Source organism: Schistocerca piceifrons, chromosome 6, assembly GCF_021461385.2.
Source record: "Schistocerca piceifrons isolate TAMUIC-IGC-003096 chromosome 6, iqSchPice1.1, whole genome shotgun sequence".
NCBI classification, from domain to species: domain Eukaryota; kingdom Metazoa; phylum Arthropoda; class Insecta; order Orthoptera; family Acrididae; genus Schistocerca; species Schistocerca piceifrons.
The window spans coordinates 127,948,862-127,968,937 of NC_060143.1; the positions used below are offsets into that span (position 1 = coordinate 127,948,862).

The window sequence follows — 20,076 nt, forward strand, 5'->3', positions numbered from 1 at the left end:
GAAGGATGTGGTTCGGTTGTTCCAGTCCAGGATGGTTCCTTCACAACCTCAACACCTTCTCTCCCATCCACTTCATGTGGTCTCCTCAACCCAGCATGCCGCCTTCCTACACTATGTAATCAAAAGCATCCCGACACCTGACTGAAAATGACTTACAAGTTTGTGGCGCCCTCCATCGTAATGCTGGAATTCAGTATGGTGCTGGCCCACACTGATGTCAGCTTCCACTCTCACAGGCATATGGCCAGTCAGGTGCTGGAAGGTTTCTTAGGTAATGGCAGCCCATTCTTCATGGAGTGCTGCACTGAGGAGAGGTATCGATGTCCATAGGTGAGGCCTGGCACAAAGTTAGCATTCCAAAACATCCCAAAGGTGTTCTATATGATTCAGGTCAGGACTCTGTGCAGGCCACTCCATTACAGGGATGTTATTGTTGTGTAACCACTCCGCCACAGGCTATGCATTATGAACAGGTGCTTGATTGTGTTGAAAGATGCAATCACCATCCCCGAATTGCTCTTCAACAGTGGGAAGCAAGGAGGTGCTTTAAACATCAATGTAGGCCTGTGCCATGATAGTGCCATGCAAAACAACAAGGGGTCCAAGCCGCCTCCATGAGAAACATGACAACTCCATAACACCACCACCTCCGTATTTTACTGTTGGCACTACACATGCTGGCAGATGACATTCACTGGGCATTCACCATACCCATACACTGCCATCAGATCACCACACTGTGTACCGTGATTCGTCACTCCACACAACGTTTTTGCACAGTTCAATCGTCCAATGTCTATGCTCCTTACACCAAGAAAGGCATTGTTTGGCATTTACCAGCATGTTGTGTGGCTTATGAGCAGCCGCTCGACCATGAAATCCAAGTTTTCTCACCTCCTGCCTAACTGTCATAGTACTTGCAGTGGATCCTGATGCAGTTTGGAATTCCTGTGTGATGATCTGGATAGATGGCTGCTTATTAAACATTACGACCCTTGTGATGTTCGCCTGCTTTATTTCTTTATTGATTGTCCTTGGTGTCAATGTACTGCGTTGCTACACGGGCTGAAAAATGGGGTTGGAAGTTCAACAATGACTACTTTAAATGATGTAGCCAACAGGTGAACATTTGTGTTTTACAGTTTTTTACTTTCATTGTTCGCAGCCCCCCCCAGTAGTACACAGTTATATGGCCAGTGCACTATTGTTTAACTTTCAGTAAGTCAAGAACCATGAAAGTAGATTGTATGCATGTAAGAGGCCTGGAGATACTGGAAGGTTTCAGATAGACTATATAATGGTAAGATAGAGATTTACAAACCAGGTTTTAAATTGTAAGACATTTCAAGGGGCAGATGTGGACTCTGACCACAATCTATTGGTTATGAACTGTAGATTAAAACTGAAGAAACTGCAAAAAGATGGGAATTTAAGGAGATGGGACCTGGATAAACTGACAGAACCAGAGGTTGTAGAGAGTTTCAGGCAGAGCATTAGGGAACGATTGACAAGAATGGGGGAAAGAAATACAGTAGAAGAAGAATGGGTAGCTTTGAGAGATGAAATAGTGAAGGCAGCAGAGGATCAAATAGGTAAAAAGACAAGGGCTGGTAGAAATCCTTGGGTAACAGGAAATATATTGAATTTAATTGATGAAAGGAGAAAATATAAAAATGCAATAAATGAAGCAGGCAGAAAGGAATACAAACGTCTCAAAAATGAGATAGACAGGAAGTGCAAAATGGCTAAGCAGGGATGGCTAGAGGACAAATGTAAGGATGTAGAGGCATATATCACTAGGGGTAAGATAGATACTGCCTAAAGGAAAATTAAAGAGACCTTTGGAGAAAAGAGGACCACTTGTATGAATATCAAGAGCTGAGATGGAAACCCAGTTCTAAGCAAAGAAGTGAAAACAGAAAGGTAGAAGGAGTATATAGAGGGTCTATACATGGGTGATGTACTTGAGGACAATATTATGGAAATTGAAGAGGATGTAGATGAAGATGAAATGGGAGATATGATACTGCGTGAAGAGTTCGACAGAGCACTGAAAGACCTAAGTCCTGGAGGGCGGTGTGGAGGGTAAAAATGATAGAGGAAGACCAAGAGATGAATACACTAAGCAGATTCAGAAGGATGTAGGTTGCAGCTTGCACAGGATAGAGTAGCATGGAGAGCTGCATCAAACCAGTCTCTGGACTGAAGACCAGAACAACAACAACAAGTCTCATTGATAGGTTGCAAGCAAACATCAACAGACTGCTACAGTAGTAGCACACAGTTCTTGCAACATAATACAGTACATATTTATCAGTCATTGTTTTAGCACAAGGCCTATTACACTTATTTCACAGCTAAGCAGATGCATTGTTGTTGATCCAACCAATGCGGGTTCCTTGTCTGAAACTCTGCCATGGGCTGACTGTCTTAGGACCAAAAATCGGGCCCTTGTATATCCTCACAGTAATAGGCACTGAAACTATCCACAGTTCCATGTTTAATTTTTAAAAATTACAATTAAAAACTAACTCATTAAATTAACTGAATACATCAAAAACTTCCTTCTTTTTAACAGTTTCTTTTACTACAAGAATTAAACTAAATTATTTGTTTAAATGATGAAATTAACATACATAGTTCTGCAATCAATACTTTTGACAAAACTGTTAATTACTTTGGAATTAATTCAGGGCTGGCTTTGCTAACATTTTTTCGAAAAGAGCCAAATAAATACTTAAAGAAAGCCAGTGTTTCACCTTACAAATATTTATAACTAGTACAGAATTTATATTTGTCTATAAGTCAACAATAGAATTTAAGTTACAAAACAATTACCGATTTCATTCTATGATGAAAGATACTAACTGGGATTAGTCAAAATAAATTAGAAAATCAATTACATACATAAAACTAAGCACAAAACTAGATCTGGTGTTATAGTCTTTAGAACTGAGGGCCAACCTTTCTCTTTTATGAAATGCAGATTATACTCATGTATGTTAATTGTAATTCGTCAGACATGAAAATATTAATTTTAAGGAGGCAGATGGCAAAATAAGAGGGGAAGTAAAAATAACCCAGTTTGCTTCGACACACCCTCTTCAACTGTTGGCGGTCTATGTCAATTAACAGACAAGGTCGGCCTGTACGCTTTTGTGCTGTACGTATCCCTTCATGTTTCCACTTCGCTATCACATCAGAAACAGTGGACCTAGGGATGTTTAGAAGTGTTGAAATCTCGCGTACAGACATATGACACAAGTGACACCCAATCACCTGACCACATTCGAAGTCCAGGAGTTCTGTAGAGTGCCCCATTCTGCTCTCTCGTGATATCTAGTAACTACTGAGGTCATTGATATGGATTACGTGGCAGTAGGTGGCAGCAAAATGCACCTAATATGAAAAACATATGTTTTTGGGGGTGTCTGGATACTTTTGATAACATAGTGTAGATGCTGACCTCCTCCTCTCCAATGTCTCCTTCTGCAGCTCTGTCCACATTAAACCCATCAATCACTAACAGTGCCTGAATTTTGACGGACACCATCCCTTTCACACCAAAAAAGCCCTCCCATACATTCTAGCCATCTGGGGAGGGCATATCTGCAGTGGCAAAAACTCCCTTGCTCAATATGCTGAGGGTCTCACCAAGGCCTTCACAGACTGGCACTACCCCCAGATCTAATTCACAAACAGATCTCCCATGCCATTTCCCCTCACAGCCCCTATCCTCCCACCACCCCAAAAACCAGCCACAGTGTCCCCTTCATCACCCAGTACAACCTGCACTATCTAACTCAGTCTGCATAGCAGCTACTGTAGCTCTAAGAGTACCATCATGTGTCAACTAGAAAACAATCAGCAGTCTTGTACAAAAAGCCAGCCAGAGTCAGCTACCACAGATACTGTGGTGTTTTAGCAACAACTAAGGTGCTGAGTCTTCCTTTAATGAGCACACATACCTGATGCTGCCCATCAATGGAGTTTGGGTAGTGACATGGGCTTGTGCATTCTCTAGCAGCATCATAAAAGCATCTGTGATACCAATACCAGTTGAATATCTATCATTTGGAACAGCAGGGAGCATTAAGTCTTCTGTCATCTGTGTGTTTCTCCAATTTGGGATTCAGCCTTGCAAGTTCATTGAACAATTGGCAAACAGATAACCCTGTCTGTGTCATTAATTGTCGTGGTGGACCAGTGCATGGTTCTGAGTCACCCTGTGTGGTAAGTGTAGGAATGCACATGAACTGTCATCCTTACAAACAACAGCAGTCATATCCGTTTTGCACACCAGATCATCAGTTGGATGTCTGCAAATGCAGACATAGTAGCCCTAGTTTTTGTAGGCAAACTATGTATCCAAAAGATCTGTAGTGATTGTTCTGAGAGCAGTGCATGCAGTGGCTGGAATATTTGAGAAGGGGAACAACCAATACAATTTTCTCTTTCAAGAATTTTATGCAAGTGGAATTCAGGTGGTAGCACAAAGCATTGCAGAAAATTCTTTTTAATAGAGGACTAAGACTGCTATTGTAGTACATCATCAATTTATTTGAGTACACTTAGATCTAGTCATGAATCAACCATTGTAAACTGATCCACATTGGCATTGATTCCATGTAAACAAAAGGCGGCCCCCAATTGACGAACTATATCTGTGCTTTGGTGGGCCAGAAAGATGGAATCTTAACATTACTGTTTCTGTTCCTGTATCCTGCATTGTTGTTGTCATTTGGTGTAGGTGGCAGTGGCGTGACATTACTGGCCAATGGCAAAACCAGCTGTTCTTGTTTTATTGTTATGTGGTTACCGGGCTCCATCACTCCATGCACACATGAAAGAAGATGGAATACCTATTCATGAACCGTTCTGTATGGGGTCACCACTATGGGAATAATCAGGTCCCAGTTCAATTGAATAGTGAGTAGAATGAATATGGTCTCAGTAGTAGGAATGAGAGAGAAGAAAGACTAATTGAGTTCTGCAATAAATTTCAGATGCTAGTAGTGCATACTCTGTTCAAGAATCACAAGAGTAGGAGGTATACTTGAAAAAGACCTGGAGACATGGGAAGACTCCAATTAGATTACACATTAATCAGACAGAGATTTTGATATTAGATATAGGATTAAAAGGCATAACCCAGGAACAGATATAGACTTATATCACAATTTAGTAATGATGAAAAGTAGTCTGATGTTTAAGAGAATCATTCTGAAGAATCAATGTGGAAAGAAGTGGGATACTGAGTACTGAGAAATGATGAGGCGCATTTGAAGTTCTCTAAAGTTGTAGATACAGTGATCATTAATAACACAATAGGCATTTAAACATCTCTAAAAAGAGTAATCATGAAGTTCGATAGACAAATATAGTTACAAAGAAGACAGCTGCAAAGAAACCAATTAGGGGTGAAAAAAATAGAAAGTGCACAGAAGCATGGGGGAAATGGCTGCAGGAAAAGTGTTAAGGAATTGAAATAATAATAATAATAACAATAATAATAATAACTGCAACAACTGATTCAGCATACAGAAAATTCAAAACAACCTTCAATGAAATTAAAAGCAGAATGCTCAACACTGTTAAACAAAGAGGAGAGAAATGATCAGTAGAAAGAGTTTATTGGAAACCTCTATGAAGTGGGAAACTGTCTGATGTGATAGAAGAAGAAATGGGAGTCGATGTGGAAGACATACAGAATCCAGTGTTAAAGTCAGAGTTTAAAAGAGCTTTGGAAAATTTGTGATCAAATAACGCAGAAGACATTACTTTAGAATTTCCAAAATTATTACGGGATGTGGAAACCAAACAACTATTCAGGTTGGTGTGGGGACATACCACCAAATTTTCAGAAGAACAGCATACACACTATCCCAAAGAAAGCAAGGGCAGATAAGTGGGTGAATTATTGCACAGTCAGCTTAAAATCTTATGCATAGTTGCTGACAAGAAAATTATACAGACAAATGAAAAAAGAAATTGAGGATCTGTCAGATGACAACTGATTTGGCTTAAGGACGGGAAATATTAAGTACGTTCAAGAACCTAGAAGGGGAAAATAAGACTGGGAGACCAATAATGCAGTACTCAGATTAGAAGGGATGTAAGACAGGACTGTAGTCTTTCCCCCCTGCTGTTCAATCTGTTCACTGAAGAAACAATGACAGAAATAAAAAGATATGTTCATGAGTGAGATGAGAATCCAGGGTGAATGGGTATCAATGACATGATTTACTGACTGCATTGCTATCCTCAGTGAAAGTGAAGATGAACTGCAGGTTCTGCTGAACTGAATGAACACTCTATAGAGTCTTTCTAATGAGCACAAACTATGGGTTGAGAGTAAACTGAAGATAGATGAAAGTAATGAGGAATAACAGAAATGAGATTAGCCATAAAATTAACATCAAAATTTGAATCCACAAAGTAGATAAAGTGAAGGAATTATGCTATCTTGGAAACAACATAGCACATGATGGAGGAAGCAAAGAGGACATTACAAGCAGACTAGTGCAGGCAAAGAAGGCGTTCCTGGGCAACAGAGTCTACTAGTATCATACACTGACCTTAATTTGATGAAGAAACTTCTGAGAATGTAGGTTTGAAGCACAGCAGTGTATGGAAATGAACTGTAGACTGTGGATAAACTGGAGAAGATGAGAATGAAGGCATTTGAGCTGTGGCCCTGTATAAGGATACTGCAAATTAGGTGGACTGATAAAATAAAGAATGAGAAGATTCTCCCCAGAATTGGCAAAGAAAATAAGGAAAACACTGACAAGAGAAAGGGACAGGATGTTATGTTAAGGCATAGCAGATAACTTCCATAGTACTTGAGGGAACTGAAAATGATAAAAACTTTGGAATATGTCCAACAAAACAGTTGGGGACATTAGGTGCAAGTGCTACTCTGAGATGAAGAGGTTGGCACATGACAGGAATACATGGTGGGCTGTGGCTGCATCTAATCAACAGAAGACTGCAAAAAAAAAAAAAAAAACCTGCCAGAAGTAGTAATGTTCATATACAAATGAAACTCCCTGTGTAACCTGCAACCTGGGGGTCCAGATGGATAACAAGTTAAAATGGCATCAACACATTTATAACCTCAGTTCAACATGGCTTAATGGCTTATTCTTACAAGCATCTCTCATTGCCTTCACCTAACAGCAAAAGTGTTTAATTGTTTTGCATATTTTCACTCTCTATTATCTTATGGAATTATCTACTGGGGCCATGCACACAAAACATAAGGTAGATAACCACACATCTTGCACTTTTTGAGTAAAGTAAACACCACTCATGGATTAGGTGTTAGGCCAGTTCTGATTGGCCAACAGTTGCTTACAATGCACTATGACAGCAGTCCATGATCGTCATGATCATACAATATGTGATTAGCATGTCGCCAGTCCCTCCAGCTGTTACCAGTTGATGAATCCTGATGATGACCCTGCTTCTTTATTTAAGTAGCACCTCATTTGGACTCATAAGGGCTGATTGGAACCAATACCAGACTTTCCTATTTCAGAAAAAAAATAGAGGAGGTACCAGGACTCGAACCAGGTCCTTTCACACCAAAGGCAGTGACACTTATCTCCTTCTCCCCCCCCCCCCCCCCCTCTTTCTGGCTATGGAGACAGTATTTTTGAGAATCTTAGAATTCTTACATTTCTGCCGACAGAATTTACTCATTAATCCTTGAGTGGGCATGCCATTTTTTATAACATGAGAGGGTGTGTGGCATACTTTGTATACATGTAAAGAACAGCTACCCTTAATTATCAAGGCATACTGTACGAGGAAAATCACAGTTTAATCTTAGTTTAATTACACATCAATAAAATAAACTTACATTAGATGAGCAAAATCACTGTTTTATTAAACAATAATAAAATAAACATTCTTTATATCAGTCTGTTGCCACATACAAGTGTTAACCGACCATAATGACCCACTTGAAATACTAAACAGTGCAGCTGCATCCGATCCCAACCAACCAGTTATTTGATTGCAAATTATCTCATAGACAACTGCTTCATTAAGGGATTGTGCTGCTAGCTCAGAATCTGGGCCATTTTCTTGCATGGATCGTAACTTTTTCTCACCTTGCTCACTTTTATTTTATATTACTGCTGCTCATTTGGACGTATGACAGCACAACTTATCACTGTGTTCAATTAAGCAATAATGAAGGAATAGGTATGGGCTTGCAATTGTAAAACAACACAGAAACAGTACAAGACAGTGTTATTTGTTATTGGCACACTTTATACATAGGCGCAACCACTCGGGGGTTAATAGTTTTTGTTGTTGTTTACAAAGAATTATAAAGTGGTTTTCAGAAAATGGACCTCCCTAAATTTTTAAAAGCCTTGCTCATTCAGTTCTGTACAACAAACAGAGTCATGCCAACAACTAATGTAGCACATGATCACAAATTAGTATACAGGGTAGAATGCTCCAAATTTTTGGGTGTAGATAATGATGAAAACTTGAAATTGAATAAGCATATTACTGAGCTTCTTGGAAACAAACAAATCAACCTCCTGATGTATTCTGCATATATGTCTTGTCAAATGAATTTCTGGGGTAACTCATCACTTAGAAAGAAAGTAATGATTGAACAAAACTGAGCAGTAAGAATAATATTTGGCGTCCACCCACATATGTCATGTAGCTATCTCTTCATGCGAAAACAATCAATTATTTACAAAATAATATAATTGGATAGAGAAAAAAATCTACTCACCACACGGCGGCAGAACACACATCTAAAAGACGGTTGTAATTGGTGAGCTTTCAGTGACAGGAGGGTTGAAGGGGAAGAAAGAGGGGTGAAGGAAAAGGACTGGAGAGGCCTAGGAAAAGGGGTATATTTCAGGAAAGACACCCAGAACTTCTGGTCAAGGAAGATTTACCACACGGGACGAGAAGGAAAGACTAATTGTTGGTGGCTGCATTGGACAAGATTAGAAAAACTGAGAGCTTGAAGTTGGAAGAAAGATTAATATACAGGACAGAGATTACTACTTAAACATCATCATGCATGAGCTAATAAGAGTGAAAAGTTAAGTGCATTGAATGAAACAGAGGTGGGGATGGGGGAGGGGGGGGGGGGGTGGAGGCAGTGAAAAATAGACAGGTAAGACAATGAAAGATACAGATAACTAAAATGGAGTGAAGCAAAGAGTAGTTACTGTGAAGAAATGCAGAGATGGGAAATTAATGTAAATTAAGGCCATGTGAGTGGTGAGAACCAAGGAAATGTTGTAGCACTAATTCCCACCAGTGGAGTTCTGAGAAACTAGTGTCTGGGTGAAGAATCCAGATGGCGCGTGTGGCAAAACAGGTGCTGAGGTCACTATTGTCATGTTGTAGAGCATTCTCTGCAACAGGATATTGCAAGTTGCCAGTATACAACCTCTGCCTATGCCCATTCATCCTAATCGATAATTTGGTGGTGGACATGTTGATGTAGAAGGCTGACAGTGTTTACATAACAGCTGATATATGACATGTGTTGTTTCACAGTTGGCTCTCCCTTTGATAGTATATATTTTGCCAGTTACAGGGCTGCTATAGGTGGTGGGGAGGGCACATAGAGCAAGTCTTGCAGCAGGGACTGTCACAGGGGTAGGAGCCATAGGGTAGGGAGGTGGTTGCAGAAGGAGTGTAGTGTCTGACAAGAATATTGTGGAGCATTGAGAGCGTGATAGAAAGATATTCTAGGTGTGGTAGGCAAAATTTCAGACAAGTGAATTTACCTCAACCTTGACCTAGAAACTTCATCAAAAGCTTTTTCATCTTACCCTTTGGAATGTAAGGATTCACAAGTAATGCCCTTGAGCTATCTAATACTGTTGTAAATTCCTTTTAATTAACCCCAAACACTCCCGACATTCTAGCACTTTTGTGTTGCCAGACTTCCTTTAGATTTTTGTAAATTCCTTAACATGCTCACCTTCTTTTTCCAACTTTGTGTGAATCACATCAAATGGATAATGTGATAACCCTGTTCTTGTATGAGTTTGTGAATTGTTGGCACTCACAGTAAAATCTAAATATATGTCCCAGCCTATGTGTTGAGAATTCTCATAATGGCTTATCATCTTCAATATAGTCCTCTGAACTTATTCTGTGTGCCCATTTGCCTGTGGGTGGAATGGACTCATAAGTAATTTCTTAATTTTCAGTAAGTGACACAAATGCTTAATGAGACCAGACATGAAATTTGTATCTCAATTTGTAATAATCATTTGAGATACCCTGAATTTAAGTATCCAATGATTTACCATAGTGTGAGCTACTGTGCTTTCTTTCTGATTTGGTATTGGTACCATCACCAGGTGCCTTGAGAAGTGATCAATAATTGTTAACACATACTGGTACTCATTATCTGATTGACTCCTGTGAAATGGCACCAAAATACGTGCTCCTTTCATTTGGAACAGATAGCTAGACTCTGATAGTCTTTGTAATTGTATCTTTTGTTGGTTTAAATCAGCATTTTATGCACATGGAATACAGGTCTTGACCTACTGTTGAACATCAGCATGTCTTGTTCTCTACCAGAAACTTTCTACTACTCTTCTATTCATTGTTCTCTGACTTCCATGACCCGATAAAGTATGATCATGTGCTTGCCATAATACTTCTGTCTGCAAAGCTGCTGGAACTACAGCACAAGGTCCACACTTAGTTGATCTACACTATATCCCATCTTGTATGACAAATTGTGGCTGTCTGCAGTATACCTGATACTCTTTATCACTTGCTTGCATTCTCTTCTGATCTTTCAGATGAAACCCAGAGACTTGCAGTGCCCCGGTCTTCCTACTAAATGTGTCAGCATTTGTGTGTTTAGCACTTGGTTTGTGAATTACATCCTACTGAAATTTACTTAGCTTCAAAGCTCATTTCATTAGACAAGTTGAAGTATCTTTCAGCTCGAATAGCTATTTTAAAGCTAGCAGGTAACACTCCTGTGGAGTGAACAAATCCTTATATCATATTAACACTGATTCCAATAACAATCCATCTTCACCCTTAAGATGCTTCACTTTTTCTCACAACAGAGATATATCAATAGTTCGCTCTGTTCTACTTTGTATCCTAGAATACCCAATATCTTCCTCTTCCATAACCTCTAACTTGCCTATCAGTAATCCCCAAAATTATTGAGACTTATTGGTGCCACAACTGACTCTTAATATCCCTTGTACACCTACATACAAAACAATGTCGCTCATCCAACACATCATTACTTGCCAGTGGTTCTTCCAAACACACAACATTCTGTGGAACATTAGTGTCTACTGGTACCCAGATTAGCTTTCCTGTACCTGCTGGTACTCTGTCATGCAAAACAACTTTTAATGCACTCATATATAGTTTATTGATGCCACTTTTGCAACAAGGGCATCTTGTGACATAGAAACATTTGCAACTGTTGTACCTGACAGAAATAATTTACCACCGAGTTCGGCTCCCTTTGCAAAAGGTTGATTCTAGCATGATGCCTAACCAGAAAGTCCAACCCCAATATTGCAGCAACACCTTGCTCCACAGTTAGCAACACTTTACTCATAAAACTCTGTGTTTCCTATCCTAAACCTGAGCCATTTTGTCTTGAATGAATCAACTGCAGTGCCGCCTATTGTGCACAACCTGTACTTTGGTTTTTGTAGTCTGCTCTTATCCCTGAGTCCAGACTGACAACCAATACATGTGCACCTGTATCTACCAAAAATTCATATTCTTTCCCTTTCAACCAAGCCACCAACGAACACTCCATCTCTGCATGCACTTTTAATGCACGTCTATTTAATGGAAATTGCTTCTAGATGGAAGGAAGATTCCCATTGTCGTTATCAACTTCTTATTTCTATTAGAGTTACCTAGTTTCTTTGATTTACACTTCTGTGGCTTATGACCGACCAGTTGACAATCAAAACATTGTGGTTGGTGATGTTGTGATTTTTAAATGACCCTTTTCTCCACAGTGGTGACATTCTTTGTTTGACACAAACATTTTCTGATCATTCTGAGACATCGCAGCACTATCTATCTCTTGCAGATAATTAGCTACATGCACTGCTGCTGTTACAGCCTGTGGATTTTCCATTTTCACTCTGCAAGAAAATTTTCCTACCCCAATGAACCATGGACCTTGCCATTGGTGGGGAGGCTTGCGTGCCTCAGCGATACAGATGGCCGTACCGTAGGTGCAACCACAACGGAGGGGTATCTGTTGAGAGGCCAGACAAACGTTTGGTTCCTGAAGAGGAGCAACAGCCTTTTCAGTAGTTGCAGGGGCAACAGTCTGGATCATTGACTGAGCTGGCCTTGTAACACTAACCAAAACAGCCTTGCTGTGCTGGTACTGCGAACGGCTGAAAGCAAGGGGAAACTATAGCCGTAATTTTTCCCGAGGGTATGCAGCTTTACTGTATGGTTAAATGATGATGGGCCCTCTTGGGTAAAATATTCCGGAGGTAAAATAGTCCCCCATTTGGATCTCCAGGCGGGGACTACTCAGGAGGACGTCGTTATCAGGAGAAAGAAAACTGGTGTTCTACGGATCGGAGCGTGGAATGTAAGATGCCTTAATCAAGCAGGTAGGTTAGAAAATTTAAAAAGGGAAATGGATAGGTTAAAGTTAGATATAGTGGGAATTAGTGAAGTTTGGTGGCAGGAGGAACAAAACTTTTGGTCAGGTGAATACAGGGTTATAAATACAAAATCAAATAGGGGTAACGCAGGAGTAGGTTTAATAATGAATAAAAAAAACAGGAGTGCGGGTAAGCTACTACAAAGAGCATAGTGAACGCATTATTGTGGCCAAGATAGACACGAAGCCCATGCCTACTACAGTAGTACAAGTTTATATGCCAACTGGCTCTGCAGTTGATGAAAAAATTGATGAAATTTATGATGAGATAAAAGCAATTATTCAGGTAGTGAAGGGAGACGAAAATTTAATAGTCATGGGTGACTGGAATTCAAGAGTAGGAAAAGGGAGAGAAGGAAACATAGAGAATTTTGCACACAGCATAACTTAATCATAACTAACACTTGGTTCAAGAATCATAAAAGAAGGTTGTATACATGGAAGAATCCTGGAGATACTAGAAGGTATCAGATAGATTATATAATGACAGAGATTTAGGAACCAGGTTTTAAATTGTAAGACATTTCCAGGGGCAGATGTGGACTCTGACCACAATCTATTGGTTATGAACTGTAGATTAAAATTGAAGAAACTGCAAAAAGGTGTGAATTCAAGGAGATGGGACCTGGATAAACTGACTAAACCAAAGGTTGTACAGAGTTTCAGGGAGAGCATAAGGGAACAATTGACAGGAATGGGGGAAAGAAATACAGTAGAAGAAGAATGGGTAGCTCTGAGGGATGAAGTAGTGAAGGCAGCAGAGGATCAAGTAGGTAAAAAGACAAGGGCTGGTAGAAATCCTTGGGTAACAGGAGATATATTGAATTTAATTGATGAAAGGAGAAAATATAAAAATGCAATAAATGAAGCAGGCAGAAAGGAATACAAACGTCTCAAAAATGAGATAGACAGGAAGTGCAAAATGGCTAAGCAGGGATGGCTAAAAGACAAATGTAAGGATGTAGAGGCTTATCTCACTAGGGATAAGATTGATACTGCCTAAAGGAAAATTAGAGAGGCCTTTGGAGAAAAGAGAGCCACTTGTATGAATATCAAGAGCTCAGATGGAAACCCAGTTCTAAGCAAAGAAGGGAAAGCAGAAAGGTGGAAGGAGTATTTAGAGGGTCTATACAAGGGCGATGTACTTGAGGACAATATTATGGAAATTGAAGAGGATGTAGATGAAGGTGAAATGGGAGATACGATACTGCATGAAGAGTTTGACAGAGCACTGGAAGACCTGAGTCGAAACAAGGCCCCCAGAGTAGATAACATTCCATTGGAACTATTGATGGCCTTGGGAGAGCCAGTCCTGACAAAACTACCATCTGGTGAGCAAGATGTATGAGACAGGTGAAATACCCTTAGACTTCAAGAAGAATATAATAATTCCAATCCCAAAGAAAGCAGGTGTTGACAGATGTGAAAATTACCGAACTATCAGTTTAATAAGTCACTGCTGCAAAATACTAATTCGAATTCTTTACAGATGAATGGAAAAACTGGTAGAAGCTGACCTCGGGGAAGATCAGTTAGGATTCCGCAGAAATATTGGAACATGTGAGGCAATACTGACCCTACGACTTATCTTAGAAAATAGATTAAGGAAAGGCAAACCTACATTTCTAGCATTTGTAGACTTAGAGAAAGCTTTTGACAATGTTAACTGGAATACTCTCTTTCAAATTCTAAAGGTGGCAGGGGTAAAATACAGGGAGCGAAAGGCTATTTACAATTTGTACAGAAACCAGATGACAGTTATAAGAGTTGAGGAGCATGAAAGGGAAGCAGTGGTTGGGAAGGGAGTGAGGCAGGGTTGTAGCCTATCCCCGATGTTATTCAATCTGTATATTGAGCAAGCAGTAAAGGAAACAAAAGAAAAATTTGGAGTAGGTATTAAAATCCATGGAGAAGAAATAAAAATGTTGAGGTTCACCGATGACATTGTAATTCTGTGAGAGACAGCAAAGGACTTTGAAGAGCAATTGAACGGAATGGACAGTGTCTTGAAAGGAGGATATAAGATGAACATCAACAAAAGCAAAACGAGGATAATGGAATGTAGTAGAATTAAGTTGGATGATGCTGAGGGAATTAGATTGGGAAATGAGACACTTAAAGTAGTAAAGGAGTTTTGCTATTTGGGGAGCAAAATAACTGATGATGGTCGAAATAGAGAGGATATAAAATGTAGACTCGCAATGGCAAGGAAAGCGTTTCTGAAGAAGAGAAATTTGTTAACATCGAGTATAGATTTAAGTGTGAGGAAGTCATTTCTGAAAGTATTTGTATGGAGTGTAGACATGTATGGAAGTGAAACATGGACGATAAATAATTTGGACAAGAAGAGAATAGAAGCTTTTGATATGTGGTGCTACAGAAGAATGCTGAAGATTAGATGGGTAGATCACGTAACTAATGAGGAGGTATTGAATAGAATTGGGGAGAAGAGGAGTTTGTGGCACAACTTGACTAGAAGAAGGGACCAGTTGGTAGGACATATTCTGAGGCATCAAGGGATCAAAAATTTAGCATTGGAGGGCAGCGTGGTGGGTAAAAATCATAGAGGGAGACCAGGAGATGAATACACTAAGCAGATTCAGAAGGCTGTAGGTTGCAGTAAATACTGGGAGATGAAGAAGCTTGCACATGGAGAACTGCATCAAACCAGTCTCAGGACTGAAGACAACAACAACAATAAGAAAATTCTGGAGAAATAATGTTAAGAACACATCTAGTAACCTATCCTCAGCCTCTATCAATGTAACTGCGTCAGTGTCTGGGTTTTTAATCAGTTCATAAGTTTGTATGTTCAAGTTGTGTATCCTACTTGAAAATGCTTTTGTCACAAGTTACTTAACTTTTCTTGAAAGAAACAAACACTGTTTTGTTTTTGTTACCACTGCTTTAAGCCATTTACCAGTTCTGAAAATGAGGTTTTCTTACTCTAAACATCGTGGTTCATGATGTATGTCTTAGCCTCACCTGACAACCACAATTTTGCCATCTGCAGTGATGTTTGTTCAGACCAGTTGCACAACTTGGCTACAGATATCATGTCCTGAAGGAAAATAGTCTTATCCTCTGATGTTTTGCCAGAAAAAATGGAAATAAGGCTGGTGGGTACAAGCTCCAGTGTTGAGGAATGCACTACCAGTATTGATATAGCTACACTCAGACGTGATTGTGAATGATCTCACGTCTGACTATGAAATGCAGAGCCACTTGCTCATTCTTTTCCTTTAATAATTTAACCTGCCCCATTAGAGCTGATACTGTGCCCACTGTAGTAGTTGCTCATGTCTGTGCTATATTCATGTAGTTTCCTTTTCTATCACAGTAAGCCCCTTTTCTACCACAGTAGGCTTAATCCTTACACAACACACAATATACATTACCACAAAGATAAAAAATTACTTATTACTTCATCTCATTGATACCCAATGACACTTAACACAGTCCTCTTTTGCAGGACCATACTTCCCACAAGTAGAACATATTACAGGGATAAACTTATCACAAGGTGCACTGTGACCAGACAAATTACAAATTTTACAATGCTAAATACACTTCCCTATAAATCACCCCTTAAATTCAGACACGTCTATAGCTTCATTAGGCCTTACAAAAATAACTCTTAACTCATTGCATACTATTCTGGACACGATCACAGCCAAAACATATCTGTGTGAGCCTTTCAGAGACTCACACCACAATTGTAACTGCTGGTCTGGCTCCGTTGTAAAACATTTCATACAGACCTCTGATGCAGATACTGCAAGCATCAGAAGCACAATCACTTCTTGACACCAATTTTGCAAGAGATGACTGCTGGGAGGGTGGAAGTAGACATGGTTCTGTATCATGAGGCCCTCTCTCAGTTTGCTACTTGCCAGATCTCCTCGGAAGGATGGTAGTGATCTGTTGTCATCAGTAGGTGCAGTGAAAGAAGATGCAGAATTAGTTATTTATTTCCATAAATTACAACTGGTGTCTTGACTTGCTGTTGACATCAGTTGTCTAAGTCCATCAATGAATCATGTCACAATCTGCCTACTGTTCGCTCAAGGTAGCAGACACCACACACCCATTCCTCACTGGCTGTTCTATGGCAGTACCACCCACAGAGGCTTCACTCACCATACCACGATGCCGCGGCAGTGAGTGACGGTGGTGTGTGTGTGTTGGACTTACACATGCCAATTTCAGTGGTGCTCTGTCCCCTATTGTTCTTCTTCATCTGTCAAACCATGATGACGGTTGTCATATAGCTGTGCAGTATGATAATCCTGGACTGCTGATTAGGAAGGCCCTGGCCCATCCACCAAAGCATCAGGAATGCTGGTGTCCTGAACCAGGATCACTAGAAAGAACCAAGATCCACCAATTGTGACAGTGGCAGGCTGTGCTGTTGAACTCTGCAACTGGTGATTACGGCAAGGTAACCATCACTCCCTATAGTGGCTGTAGTTGCTCAGTAGCATGCAGGAAACCTATAACAGACTTCTGACAGGCGTCACTCTACTGCAATCAGGGGATCAAGTGTGAATGTTATGCATGCCTTCTATCTGTCTGAACTGACTGCCTCATGAGTTAAAATGCTGAGGTATTTATGGAGCGAAGTAATGGCCAATGCTTACCTGACACACTTGTCATGGCAGCATAGGTCTCGTTATTACAAAGGTATTAGTGGTTCTCACTCTGCTGTGCTTGCTTGAAGAGTTTATTATAGTATAGGACTGGTTTGTATAAGCTCTTGGCATGCATCACTGTATCAGCAGTAGAATTTTTGTCATTATATAATGAAGTTGACGTGATCCTGTCTAGCTGCTGTGCCTACTGCAGTCCTGCTGAGTTCCACAATCTGGCTTGCCAGAAGCACCGACATAGTGTTTTCCCTGAACCACTCTTGGTGGTGAAATATTATTCTTCGCACCATCTCATGTCGATACTGTAATAATGTAAGCAAGGTAGCTTCACTCTGGGGCTTAGAAAATCTTAACTGTTTGCTGCCATTTACAAGGTTGATATGACAACAAATCTGTATGGTTATAAAATGGAACGTTCACAAAGGCTCAGTCATTGGTAAAACAAGTGGCTGATTGCAGTTCATTGGTAGAACACTAGGGAAATGAAATCAGTTTACAAGGCAGACTGCATATAAAACACTCGTATGACTAATCCTAGAATATTGCTCTACTGTGTGGGGCATGTACCAAATAGTACTGACAGTGGATATTGAATGGATAGAAAGAAGGGCAGTATGAATAGTCACAGGTTAGTCTGACCCATGGGAGAGATGCTGAAAGACCTGAACTGGCATATACTTGAAGATATATGCAAACTATCCCATGGAAACTTCCTGGCAGATTAAAACTGTATGTCTGACCAAGTCTCAAACTCGGAACCTTTGCCTTTCTTGAGCAAGTGCTCTACCATCTGAGCTGCGCAAGCAAATCTCACACTCCATCCTCACAGCTCAACTGCAGAGTGAAAATCTCATTCTGGAAACATCCCCAGACTGCAGCTAAGCCATGTCTTTGCATTATCCTTTCCTTCCAGGGGTGCTAGTTCTGCAAGGTCACAGGAGAGCTTCTTTGAAGTTTGAGAGGTAGGAGATGAGATACTGGCACAAGTAAAGCTGTGAGGATGGGGCATGAGTCACATTTGAGTAGCTCCGAGGATAGAGCTCTTGCCCGCGAAAGGCAAAGGTCCCGAGTTCGAGTCTCGGTCCGGCACACAGTTTCAATCTGCCAGGAAGTTTCATATCAGTGCACAGTCTGCTGCAGCTTAAAAATCTCATTCTTATCCCAAGGAAACCTACTTAGAAAGTTTGTAGAACCAACTTTAAGTGATGAATCTAAGTTATTACAACCCCCTGCGCACTGTACCCGAAGAGATTGTGAAGACATAAGATGAATTACAGAATGCATAGAAGCATTTAAGCAATCATTCCTGCCACATTCTGTAAGTGAATGGAATGGGAAAAAGCCATAACAATTGGTGCAATGGTACGTACCCTCTGCCATGCATTTCACGGTGGTTTGCAGAGTATAAATGTATATATAGATAACAACAACATTTCTTTGTATGTCTTTACAGGGTGTTGTGATGTTTGGTCTCCTGTACCATCAGCCCTTACAGTACAATGATTATCACTACCCAAGCTGGGCTGAATGGGTGGGCTGGGGACTTGCTCTGTCATCCATACTCATGATACCACTTGTAGCCACTGTCCAACTCCTAAGTTCCACAGGCACATGTAAAGAGGTAAGTGTCAAGTATCATTAATGTTTTAAATAACATAATTCAACTTAGAAAGACACAAGTGTTCCACAAATCATTAAAAAATGCTTTACATGTCAATCTGGCACATATGACATCTATATTGAATGAGAAACAAAGAGCTGACTTTAAAGATAAAATCTTCTTCAGGGGAAAAAACCCACATACAAGCACATACTGTTGGGGGTGACCCAAAAAATAAAATCTTTTGTGGTTCATACAGGTCTTTCCCTCAACACTCATAAAAATTAAGGGTGCGTGGTAAGAAACATTAAAATACTACAGAACACAAATTTATAGCTAACAAAATACCTTGAATCTATTTTAATTATTTAATTGGATACATAAAAAATCTAGTCACCAAGCGGCAACAGAATACACACACATAAAAGATTGTTGTGATTGGCAAGCTTTTGGAGCCCATGGCTCCTTCTTCATGCAGAAGGGTAGAAGGGGAAGGAAGGAGGATGAAGGGAAAGGACTGCAGAGGTCTAAGAAAAGGGGTAGATTTTGGGAAAGTCACTCAGAACTGCGGGTCAGGGCAGACTCACTGTACAGGATGAGAAGGAAAGACTGATTGTTGGGGACTGCATCGACGAGATTTCAAAACCTGAGAGTTTAAAGGTGGAAGACAGGGTAATATGCAAGACAGAGATTACTACTTAAACATCATGCCTGAGCAAATAAGAGCGAAAAGTTAAGTGCAGTGCAGAGGTGGGAGGGGGGCAATGAAAAATAGACGGGTAAGACAATGAAAGATGTAGCAAACTAAAATGGACTGAAGCAAAGAGTAGTCACTGTGAAGAAATGCTGAGATGGAAAACTAACATAAATTAAGGCCAGGTGGGTGGTGAGAACCAAGGACATGTTATAGTGCTAGTTCCCACATGTGGAGTTCTGAGAAACTAGTGTCTAGGGGAAGAATCCACATGGCGTGTGTGGTGAAACAGGTGCCAAGGTCACAAATGTCATGTTGTAGAGCATGCTCTGCGACAGGATATTGTGGGTTGCCCTCTGCCTATGCCCAATCATCCTAATTGATAATTTGGTGGTAGTCATTCGGATGTAGAAGGGTGCATAGTGGTTACATAATAGCTGTTATATGA

The 20,076-nt window shown here is 40.2% G+C and overlaps 1 protein-coding gene across 1 annotated transcript in view; it reads left to right on the forward strand.

The window, feature by feature from the left end:
* LOC124802742 (sodium-dependent noradrenaline transporter-like) overlaps positions 1-20,076 on the forward strand; it is a 423,112-nt gene that overhangs the window by 396,129 nt on the left and 6,907 nt on the right. The window contains exon 12 of the mRNA XM_047263726.1: positions 18,788-18,955. Within this exon, the coding sequence (XP_047119682.1) occupies positions 18,788-18,955 (168 nt within the window). The remainder of the gene's footprint in view (positions 1-18,787; positions 18,956-20,076) is intronic.